Source organism: Macaca nemestrina, chromosome 8 (genome assembly GCF_043159975.1).
Source record: "Macaca nemestrina isolate mMacNem1 chromosome 8, mMacNem.hap1, whole genome shotgun sequence".
Classification (NCBI taxonomy): Eukaryota; Metazoa; Chordata; class Mammalia; order Primates; family Cercopithecidae; genus Macaca; species Macaca nemestrina.
The window spans coordinates 64,736,286-64,748,735 of NC_092132.1; the positions used below are offsets into that span (position 1 = coordinate 64,736,286).

The 12,450-nt window shown below is 41.5% G+C and overlaps 1 protein-coding gene across 3 annotated transcripts in view; it reads left to right on the forward strand.

The window, feature by feature from the left end:
* LOC105483530 (zinc finger protein 704) overlaps positions 1-12,450 on the forward strand; it is a 300,235-nt gene that overhangs the window by 239,146 nt on the left and 48,639 nt on the right. For all 3 annotated transcript variants that reach the window (XM_071068065.1, XM_011744409.2, XM_011744410.3), the window contains exons 3-4: positions 2,284-2,387; positions 7,936-8,168. In XM_071068065.1, the coding sequence (XP_070924166.1) occupies positions 2,284-2,387; positions 7,936-8,168 (337 nt within the window). The remainder of the gene's footprint in view (positions 1-2,283; positions 2,388-7,935; positions 8,169-12,450) is intronic.

Genomic DNA, 12,450 nt, shown 5'->3' on the forward strand with positions numbered 1-12,450 from the left:
CAGTTTTTCCCCCTAAGTGTATGAGGTTGTCTTGAAAACTCCATTTCTGTATGGAGTGAATTGCGCACTCTTTTTTTTTTTTTTTTTTTTTTTTTTTTTGAGACAGAGTCTTGCTCCGTCGCCCAGGCTGGAGTGCAGTGGCCGGATCTCAGCTCACTGCAAGCTCCGCCTCCCGGGTTTACGCCATTCTCTTGCCTCAGCCTCCCGAGTAGCTGGGACTACAGGTGCCCACCACCTTGTCCCCGGCTAGTTTTTTTTGTATTTTTTAGCAGAGACGGGGTTTCACCATGTTAGCCAGGATGGTCTCGATCTCCTGACCTCGTGATCCGCCCGTCTCGGTCTGCCAAAGTGCTGGGATTACAGGCTTCAGCCACCGTGCCCGGCTACTGTGCACTCTTAAGCTTGCTTTACAAAAGTATTTTAATAGTCATCTCTGAAACAAGTAATTTGTCTTTTGATAGAACAATTTGCTAAGGTGCGTAAGGTGCATAAGGAGCATAAGGTGCTTTGAGAAGAATTATTGAAGAAAATTTCAAAGATTTCAGTCTCTTGGTACCTTCGATTGAAAGAATAGGCTTTGTTTAATAATTTAGTATCATGGGTGGACTTCAGAGAGCCAAACTGTAACAATTTACAAAAATTGTAACTTCATGATGAAATTAATTGAGCAGACCCCCCCACCCATAATTGGGAACTATTTGTTTTTTTCTCCAGTTTAAGAATTTATCTTCCCACTCTTTTGTGAAGCAGTGCTATGAAGTTTCTATCTCTAAGAGTTCATTGCTTTTACAAATCAGGTAGCACACCTGTGAATGAAAGCCACATGTGTCAAAGTGACAATTCATTTGTGGATATGGCTTGTTAATCCTCTGTTGGGCTTCTTCAGCTGTTCTCTAATTTGAAAATGTTCATCTCTCAGGAGGTGAATTTATTTGATTTCACCTCTCTCAGGAGGTACAATTTATTTGATTTCATCATACGACACAAACTTTTGCCTCTCAATTTTACCTCCTTTATTGAAATAAGCTTAAAAGAAGTTGACTCCAGTCACCATGATCATAATCTTATGAACCTTTATTCAGGGTTAACTGGCCAAAATTAATGAACCAGAGCAACCTCTTCATCTCAGTGAATCATTGCCAGTGGCTCTTCACTTTAACAACATGGTAACTATTCCCATGACCTACTCTTTTTATAGTAAGTAGTTTTTAAAAACTTTTTTAAAAGCTCGGGAGCTCAAACACCCCTAGTTGCATTTCTTCTCCAGCCTCTTCCCTTCTCAGTAAATGGCTCTAATTAGTGCTCCAGCCAACACCTGACAGCCTTCCTCGCTCCGTTTTGCTCATCTCCCACGTCCAACTGCATCAGCCAGTCTTGCTGGGTCTCCAGCCACTGTCCCCACCCTAGTCCAAGCTCTCCTGGACTCCTAGCAGTCATCTCCTAAGTAGCCTCCCTGCTTCTGCTACCTTCCCTAAAATCCATTCTCCATATAGCAGCTCAGCTAATTAATTATATTACAGATATTCACCATATTACTTCACTAGGCCTGCTTAAAGCCTCCCAGGGACTTTCTATTTCACTTAGAATAAAATCAGAACACCTTCCATGGCCACCAGACCCCACCTGACCAGCTCTGCACTGCTCTCCCCTTCTCACACGGTAAGATCAACCTTTAAACATTCCTGCACATTCCCACTGCCATGCCTTTCCAGAGGCTGCTGCCTCAGCTTGGGGTGCACTTCCCTGCCCCTCAGGACAGACTCTCCCCCACATTCACAGTTCACCTCAGACGTCACCGCCTCAGAGAAACATCTGGCCACCTTAGATGCAGCCCCCACAGGCAGGCACTATCACGTTAGCCTGTGTATTCACTTCATAGCCCTTGTCACTATCCGAAATGATTTTGTTCTTTCTAGCTTGTTTGTTTACTGATAAGCGTGTTGCTTCCTACCATCCTCTAGGCTCCATGAAAGCAAGAACCTTGTCTGCTGTTCACCTCATATCACTCATGGCTAGAACAGGGTCTAGCCCACAGCACACTCTCAATGAACAGTTGTTAGATGAAGTATGGGTGATGGAATCCTTGTCTTCCTAATACTGTATGACTTTGAAACACTTCACTTCATGGACTTCAGCTTCCTCATCTGTAAAATAAAGCTAACAGAGCATCGGTTGTTCATGGGGATAAGTTAATAGAGTAAACGCGTGACAGCATATGGTACCTTGTGTAGCCCACAGCAGATGCAGAGTGAACAGTCACCAATGTCCCTTCGTGTTTTACAGGAAATCTTCAGAGGAACTAGACATGGACAAGGTGACAGCAGCAATGGTACTAACCAGCTTGTCGACTAGCCCTTTGGTTCGAAGTCCTCCCGTGCGACCAAACGGTAAGCCCAGGATGTGGGGCTTAGGGAAGGGCCCCTTGACACCAAGAGCAGGGCCTCTCTTTGAGGCATCTCATTCCTGTCAAACGCTATGAACCACTGACCCTCAGCCATTAGCAGGAAGCAAAGGGAAACATGGAAGAAATCGAGGCCCCCAGAGCTGTCAGCCTCCTCCTCATTTTCCCAGGGAGCCCACTGCTTAGTTCACCCATCCCTCCATTCAACTCACTTTTATTGAGCTCCTTTATTTTCTGCCGTGCTAGGACATGTCTTTGCAGTACTTGTGTCCCTTTTTTTCCCAGGTAAATGAAGATTGAGCTAATGAATTACTTTCCCTAGCATTATTTCTGTTTGACTGGGGAGGCAGTTGGATCAAAGAACTCTGAGATTATTTTTTAAAAACATTATCTCAGACTCCTTAATCAAATAGAATTATCTAGTCCATTCATTTATTCCATACACATTTATCAGGTACCATGCTAGAAGAATTGAATACCTCATTGAAAAAGTATCCACACTCCTAGGTAGTATACTGTCTCTTTGGGGAAGAAGGACCATCAATCATAGCCATATGAATGGCTAGCATTTATTGAGCATTACTATGTGTCAGTAAACAAGTACTATGCTTGCCTTATCTCCTGTAATTCCCACAGCAATTCTATGAGATATTATTATCACTAGTTTACAGATGAGTAAACTAAGGCTCATAGGGATTAACTGGCAGAACTGAAATTCTCCGTGTCTTTTTGATTCCAGATTTATTCTCTTAATCGTGATACGATTTTGTCTCATATAATCCAACACAGTAAATAAGGAGGTCAGGCAGTAGGAGGTGAAGTTGGAGAGACTGGCAGACCTTTCAGGAGGGGTCATTTATGCCTGGTTAGGAGTTTGGACTTTATGCTGAGGCTATGGGAGCACCATTAAAGTGATTCTAGCCCTGCAAAGTTATGATTAGGTTTATCAACCAAAAGGAAAAGAAAAGACCTTGGTGGTCACAGTGGAGGTGAATAGGACATAACCAAGAAATGTGAAGAATGCAGAATCAAGAGTATTTGGTGCTGGACAGAGAGAGTGAGCAGGAGGGTGGGTCAAGGATGACTTCCAGGCAGTTGGTGTGCTTCAGCAAGGGGAGGACGTTCACTGGAGTAGGTGAAAAACACACAGGAAGAGATGTATTGGCAAATGTTTGGTTCAAGAGCTGAAGTTGCTGAAGAAGACAATAGGAAACATGTTTAATAAGCAGTGCCTGAGGATCATTCGAGGGGCAACATCTGGCAGAGATTTGGGCGTATCTTGGGACAGAGATCTGGGCTGAAGGTACAGAATTAGAAGGCAACATTTTGAAGCCATGAGAGTAGATGAGGTCACCATGAGAGAGTTATGTAAAAGCAAAGTGAGAAGAGAAGATGGCTAAGGAGGGAAGCAGTGAAGCTCACCATCATGCAAGGAATTGGCAGTGGGAAAAGCGCCCAGGAAGACCCTGACGGGTGACCAGATAGGTAGAGGAAGACCAGGAGAGTGTGGTTTCATGGAAACCAAGGGAAAAGCATGTTTTAAGGAGAAGTGTCTGATGCTTCAGAAGGTCATGCATTAAAAAGACTGAATATTGCATCAGGAAGGTGGTCACTGGTGGCTTTGTCAAGAGCACTCCCCAGGGAAGAAAGCCAGATTGCAGATTGCAGTTCACTGAAATGTAATGCACTGAGACCACTGAAAGAGACTTCTGATCAGTGAAAACCTTCTCTCAAAAACCAGCGTGGTCAATTATGAGATTGAGAGATGGTTCACACCCAATTTGGTTTTAGATGTGAGGTGTTAAAATAAATTCGTTGAACATATATTCAATCCTCACCAAAACTTACTCCAACCCCATTATAAGGGGGAAAGAATGATCAAGATGCTAGGAATTCAAATTAATGTCATGAATCAGTATTGCCCAGCAACATTATGATTCACCAAGCTGGGATAACACCTCTTCTTTTTTTTTTCTTTTTTTTTTTTTGAGATGGAGTCTTGCTCCATCACCCAGGCTGGAGTGCAGTGGCACTATCTTGGCTCACTGCAACCTCTACCTCCTGGGTTCAAGCGATTGTCATGCCTCAGTCTCCCAAGTAGCTGAGACTACTGGCATGTGCCACCACACCCAGCTAATTTTTGTATTTTTAGTAGGGTTTCACCATGTTGGTCAGCTAGTCCCGAACTCCTGACATCAGGTGATCCGCCTGCCTCGGCCTCCCAAAGTGCTGGGATTACAGGCGGGAGCCACCTCACCCAGCCGACACCTCCTGTTTACGTAGCACCAGACGAGTTGTTCTTGAAATGGGCCTGACTACTCCCATTCAGTGACCTGACTGCTCTTCTGGGGGTCTCTAGCAAATAGGTATTCAGATTTACCTTTCTCACTTTGGCAATGCTAAAAAAAGATTATAGTAAAGGCAAAACTATAGCCAGGTGTGGTAGCACATGCCTGTAGTCTTGGCCCAGGACTTTGGGGTTGCATTGAGCTATGATGGTGCCACTGCACTTCAGCCTGGGTGACAGAGCAAGACTCCAACTCTAAAAAATAAAAAATACGAAAACCCTGGAAAACCCCCAAAACATATTCTAAGAAAAAGGAATTGCAGAATGTCATGGAATCCTTAAAGGAAAAAAAAAAAAGTGTATTTTAAAGTAATCATTATTTTTACCATTGGCTTCTTTTTTTAATTGAGAACATTTTTAGTGTTCCTTTGTACTTAAAGGTCAGAATTAAAATAAACCTTTTGGTTCTTCAATGCAAACTTTTGTTAGCATAGTAATAAAGTAATTCAGTGCTCATTTATGGTTTAAAAAATAACTACTCAACTAATAACCCCAAATTGTCTGCTGTCTCTCATTTAGTCTGTAAGAAAAAGCAAATTCTTAAATAGAGAAAGCAATTTATGATAATGAAGGCACTTTTTTAGGAAAAAAAGATTTTCTCTAGAATTATTGCACATCAGTGAGTTTTTTGAAACTGTTGTGATCATTTTCTGTGCCTAAAAAGGATCATTCTGTCAGGAAGTGGGTCTGCAAAGAGGGTAAGAGTCCAGCAGTGCCTGTCTCCATTCCTGACAAACAGTGGTTTAATATAAGGAGGCTCTGTCCCCTAAGAATATTATGAATCAGACCTGACTTTTTTCTGAAAAAAAACTTTACTATATCACTTATAATCCTTCTGACTAAATAGTGTTTCTAAAGGAAATGCCATTCACAAATCAGTAAGCAAATTCACTTTTAGCATTGACATGAAACCATGTAACCACACTGTAATAATAGTTGATTCTCAAAATAAATTCAGTGCCTCATACTTAACATGATTATACATCTAGCACCATTAGCTTTATTTTGTTTTACAAATGCATACTACAGTATATTTATAAGCCACCCAGGGCCTGCCAAGGGAGTTTTTCACACCAAGTAAAATCATCAAGCCTTATATTATGCTCTTCTTGAACTCCTGTTGTACTAAATGGAGCTTTCTTATTTACAACAGGCAACTCTAGTCTGGTGAGTGCATCAGTCTCCGTGTAGACTGCAGGGAGTGAGATGCTAATTTGGTTTTGTTGATGCTGGCAAAGCATGAGACTGCATAAATGACCATTTCATTCTGAAAGAACCTAGCTGTAATGAGATGGGTAGTTTCTCCTATTTCAATTTACAGTTTCACTCCTCTAACTTTTTGCTTGACATAGTTGAGGAATATGCTAGAAATCTATAATTAGGTAAAGGTAGTTATGAAATTTCCCCATGAATGCTAATGTACCATTTGTCTTCACTTCATTACTAATTACACAGACATTAACAGTATTTTTTTAATGAGGCATTTGGGGATGTTTTTTCCTTGTAGTTAGAACATAGTTTTAATATATTCAAAATGCACATAAATATGGAGGAGAAATTATCCAAAAAGAAAGTAGAATTTATACAAATGCTAATTAAGGTTGTACATCTTGAAAAGTAAAGCAAATCTTCAGTGATTAAAAGAGCACCCAGAAGACATTCTTTTTTTTTTTTTTTTTTTTGAGACAGAGTCTCACTCTGTTGCCCAGGCTGGAGTGCAGTGGCACGATCTTGGCTCACTGCAGCCTCCGCCTCCCAGGTTCCAGTGATCCTCCTGCCTTAGCACCCCCCTAATAGCTGGAATTACAGGCACACACCACCATGCCCAGCTAATTTTTGTATTTTTAGTAGAGATGGGGTTTCGCCATATTAGCCAGGGTGGCAGAAGACATTCTAACTGGGCTGAAATCTCTCCACATAGCGAACATTTCATAATGCTTTCCACCACAAATGAAAAGGTAATATCCAATAGCAGTCTTAAAGTAATTATTGCCAATAAATTCTTATCCTATCCCAGCTTTGCCAGAAAGAATGGAGGTTGTTTACAGCCCAGGGACTGCATGCACTGAGGAAAGAGGTCCAACCAGCAGGCCACCTTGGGCCTGGGCTCACCAGGGATACTTACCAGTCACATAACAAGTCACTTTGCTTCCTGCTGCTTCAGAGTCCTCATCTATAAAACTGGGATAATAATCCTTATTCTGAAGGACAGATGTTGTGAGAATGCTTGAGACTGTGCGAATAAGCTTTGTAAAATGTAAAACACTCACAAAATGTAAAGCATTACTATTTGTTGTAATAAGCAGAATGGAAATGGGCTTTAGATAACTATACAGAAATTATTTCTCTTAGATTCTTAAGTGTTAGACTAACTTCCTATAAATGTATTCTAAGAATCACAGTCCTATAAGAACCTCCCACCCCCCATTTTTTTTTTGAAACAGGATCTCACTCTTTCACCTAGGCTAGAGTGCAGTGACTCAGTCACAGCTCATTGCAGCCTCAAACCCCTGGGCTCAAGTAATCCTCCCTCTTCAGCCTCCAGAGTAGCTGAGACTACAGGTGCATGCCACCATGCCAGGCTAATTCTTTCATTTTTTCTGTACAGACAGGGTCTCACTATGTAACCCAGGCTGGCCTCGAATTCCTGGCCTCAAGCGATCCTCCTACCTCAGCATCTCAGAATGCTAGGGTAAGAGAAGTGAGCCACTGCCCTCAGCTAAGAAATCCCTTTTTTAAAAAATGTTGAAATTAGAGGGGTTGGGATGAGAGGGAACTCTGTGACCAAACCATTCAGAAGAATACTGCAAATGCTATTCCTGTCTTAGAAATACTGCAGTCAATAAACCCAGAGCTCCCCAAACTCAGTGAACAAGAAAATCTTTTTTTTCCATATAATCCCCACTATGATCCCAAGGAATTTGTGTTGCACAATACAAAAACACATCAGAAAACTCTTAGAAAAACCTATTATCATGAGGTTAAAAAAATTAAATGTTTATAAACTACAGTGTGGCTTTTGGGAGGCGGTGTATAAATAGAGCTAAAACTTACATACCCAGCTGTTGCAGATGATTGAGAGGGCTGGAGTGGTTTCACTGGTGTAGAACCAAGGCTCCCACTTCCCCACTGAACCATGCCCGGGCACGCAGGGGTCCTGGCACTGACTGTGTTTGTGTGCACGCAGAGAGCCTCAGCGGATCCTGGAAGGAGGGCGGCTGCGTGCCTTCCAGCACCAGCAGCAGCGGCTACTGGAGCTGGAGCGCCCCCAGCGACCAGTCCAACCCGTCCACGCCGTCGCCGCCGCTCTCGGCTGACAGCTTCAAGCCCTTCCGTAGCCCCGCGCAGCCAGACGACGGCATCGACGAGGCGGAGGCCAGCAACCTGCTCTTCGACGAGCCCATTCCCAGGAAAAGAAAGGTTGGTGGTCAACCATGCGTTCAGTTTCCTGAAGGTGCTTTCTGTCCCCTCTGAAGGGCCAGTGTGAGCTTAACCTTGGACCTACACCCGCTTTCTGTGGAAAGCAGCAGCTTACGTTCCTCTTTAATGTTGTTGAAGTTTGAATAGAAATTGTTATGGTGACAATTAAAAAATGACATATACTGGTAAGTTTCCTGAAAGTATATACGCGCGTGTCCCATCCTCTGGTTATAAATTGCTGACCTGGGAGTTACCAGTATTTGTAAGTTAGAAAATTGGACCTCAGGCTTGCTTCGGTATGAACTCACTCTCTTCATGGGACTTATTTTTTTCAAATGTAAAATATAATTAATATCTTTTCCTCTTTTCTCCCTCAATCAGCCCTGAAGGGTTATTGGGAAGAATATTTTGTATCTCATTTTTATGCAGTTATCTGTGAAATATACATAAAAGCTGAGATATAAACAAACTTCCATTCTTACATCCTAGAAATTATATATTAACTAAATAAAAAGTGAAGAGCCAGGCACAGTGGCTCACACCTGTAGTCCCACTGCTTTGGGAGACAGAGGCAGAAAGATTGCTTGAGACCAGGAGTTGGAGACCAGCCTGTGCAACATAGCAAGACCCTGTCTCTACTAAAAAAATTTAAATTAAAAAAAAAATTAGCTTAGTGTAGTGGCATGCACCTGTAGTCTCATCTACTCAGGAGGCTGAGATGGGAGGATCGCTTTAGTCCAAGAGTTCAAGACTGCAGTGAGCTGTGATCTGGCCACTGCACTCCAGTCTGGGCAACAGAGTGAGACCCTGTTGCTTTAAACAAAACAAAAAGGAGTAGAAGAAAAAAAAGACATCTAATTAATTGATTTAGCAAATTAATTGATTACACATTTGTTTAATCCTCCCGGCAGTCCTGTATAGTAAGTTTTGCATTTCCACCTTGATATGAGGAAACTGAGGATCAGGGAGATTGATTGTACATTTAACTGGCCCCCGTCAGGCAGGTTAGAAAGGGACAGAGCCACCATTCCAGCCCAGATCTGCCTGAGCCTCAAGTTCATATTCTTTTCATTCTCTTCAGGTACATTTAAGTTATGTTCGGTCATCATTTTTCAAAAACATTTCCATTTCACAGAATGAAGCAAAACTACCACTATACTACCACTAAATCTAGAAGACATTTGGCATTATTTTTAAAATCACCACATAAATGTAAAACTGTTGTTATATATATTGGTTTTTAAATTTAGTATTGGTAGCTTCATTATTAAATGGCTGTTCACAAACAAAAATCCGATATAAAGCCCTGAGGATTGCAGTGCAAACTTTTTTCCTCCCCCAGTTCATTTCAAAGAGGAAAACAAAGAGATGGCATTGATCCAACAATGCCTTCCCTCCCTGCATCTCTCAGCATCATTCCACATGTGTAACAGTGGAGGTGATATGGGCACTGTCTCTGGGTGTGTACATGTGAAAAAGGCTGACATTTTTATCCAGAAAAAAGGATATTAATGTAGACCCCTGACCTTCCCAGAGGCAGTGGCCTGAAGAGTTGCTGTTTCATACCAGTGTGTCATGCAAAGGGGCTGGAGTTGTTCTGGCACCCTGTGGGTCCCCAGGGACACTGGGTCTTCACTTGACCAGTGGGGGAGAGAGGCTGGCACTTGTATCAGTGGGTACCTGCAGGCAGGACAGGGTAGGAACCTGAAGTCTTTTCCTGTTACTTTAAGCTTCACAGACTTTCTCCCTGGAGTTTTCTGAGTGTGTAGTTCAAACACTCAATAGGCATGGCCCAGGATTGTGACAGAGGACTCAGAGCACAGGGAACCCCAATGTTATTTAAGGCACATTAATGAAAGCCTGTCACACCCTTCCATTTCTAATGTAGCCACTGAGCCAAAATTCACACTCTTGCATCACAATTAGACTGTACTTGTTAGCCCCATATGGAAGGTCTACAGGCTTTAACTAAATTAAGTTATAGTCAAGTCACCAAAGGAAAAGGAAAAAAGCTTCCTTTTTTATATTTTTTATTTTTTAAATTTTTATTATATATATTTATTTTTATTGAATGAGCATAGGCCCACTCCAGAAGAAGCTAGATAGTAGGAAGGAATGAACGAGTAAGAATAGTGTTTATCCTTCTTTCTTTATGACTTCTCCCTCTATTCAGACTTTAGATGTCCCCAAAGTGAGACCAATAGGATGCTGATTGTAGCCACTAATGTTTAATGCATGGATTTTACATAGACCAAGTTGTTACTTTGGCCTTTTGAACTTAAAGTTACTTGGAATGGTGAAAATAACAAGAAGGTGAGGCTGATGCTATTCTTTTTTAAATTCATTAGGTGAACCAATATTTATTGAGCACATATCAGGCAAAATACTTATTCCCCTAAGAATAAGGCATAGTTTTTTCCTTCAAGGTGTCGAAAGTTGGGTGGCTGGAAATTGATGTGTAAAGAGGCAATAATTACAAGTGATAAATGCAGTGTTCATGATGTGACAGAACACAGTAACTGTAATACAGTTATTTTAGAGATTTTAAAAATCATGTTTCAAAAGATTTCTATGAGTTAATTTGCTTAAACCAGACAATATGTTCTGTCTAATTGGTAGAACTTTCTGAGTTCATCTTATTCTCCTCTCCTTTCCCTCAGTTTCATAATACCCATTTAAAACCTATTGTGATAGTCACTTGTTCTGTGGGTATTGTTTGAGAACCTTCTAGATCAGTTTTTTCCAAACTGCACGTCTCAATCCACTAGTGAGTTGTGAATCAATTTAATGAGTCACTCTTTTTTTTTTTAATTTATTTATTATTATTATACTTTAAGTTGTAGAGTACATGTGCATAATGTGCAGGTTTGTTACATATGTATACTTGTGCCATGTTGGTGTGCTGCACCCATCAACTCGTCAGCACCCATCAACTCGTCATTTACATCAGGTATAACTCCCAATGCAATCCCTCCCCCCTCCCCCCTCCCCATGATAGGCCCCGGTGTGTGATGTTCCCCTTCCTGAGTCCAAGTGATCTCATTGTTCAGTTCCCACCTATGAGTGAGAACATGCGGTGTTTGGTTTTCTGTTCTTGTGATAGTTTGCTAAGAATGATGGTTTCCAGCTGCATCCATGTCCCTACAAAGGACACAAACTCATCCTTTTTGATGGCTGCATAGTATTCCATGGTGTATATGTGCCACATTTTCTTAATCCAATCTGTCACTGATGGACATTTAGGTTGATTCCAAGTCTTTGCTATTGTGAATAGTGCTGCAATAAACATACGTGTGCATGTGTCTTTATAGCAGCATGATTTATAATCCTTTGGGTATATACCCAGTAATGGGATGGCTGGGTCATATGGTACATCTAGTTCTAGATCCTTGAGGGATCGCCATACTGTTTTCCATAATGGTTGAACTAGTTTACAATCCCACCAACAGTGTAAAAGTGTTCCTATTTCTCCACATCCTCTCCAGCACCTGTTGTTTCCTGACTTTTTAATGATCGCCATTCTAACTGGTGTGAGATGGTATCTCATTGTGGTTTTGATTTGCATTTCTCTGATGGCCAGTGATGATGAGCATTTTTTCATGTGTCTGTTGGCTGTATGAATGTCTTCTTTTGAGAAATGTCTGTTCATATCCTTTGCCCACTTTTTGATGGGGTTGTTTGTTTTTTTCTTGTAAATTTGTTTGAGTTCTTTGTAGGTTCTGGATATTAGCCCTGTGTCAGATGAGTAGATTGCAAAAATTTTCTCCCATTCTGTAGGTTGCCTGTTCACTCTGATGGTAGTTTCTTTTGCTGTGCAGAAGCTCTTTAGTTTAATGAGATCCCATTTGTCAATTTTGGCTTTTGCTGCCGTTGCTTTTGGTGTTTTAGACATGAAGTCTTTCCCCATGCCTATGTCCTGAATGGTACTACCTAGGTTTTCCTCTAGGGTTTTTATGGTATTAGGTCTAACATTTAAGTCTCTAATCCATCTTGAATTAATTTTCGTATAAGGAGTAAGGAAAGGATCCAGTTTCAGCTTTCTACTTACGGCTAGCCAATTTTCCCAGCCCCATTTATTAAATAGGGAATCCTTTCCCCATTTCTTGTTTCTCTCAGGTTTGTCAAAGATCAGATGGCTGTAGATGTGTGGTATTATTTCTGAGGACTTGGTTCTGTTCCATTGGTCTATATCTCTGTTTTGGTACCAGTACCATGCTGTTTTGGTTACTGTAGCCTTGTAGTATAGTTTGAAGTCAGGTAGCGTGATGCCTCCAGCTTTGTT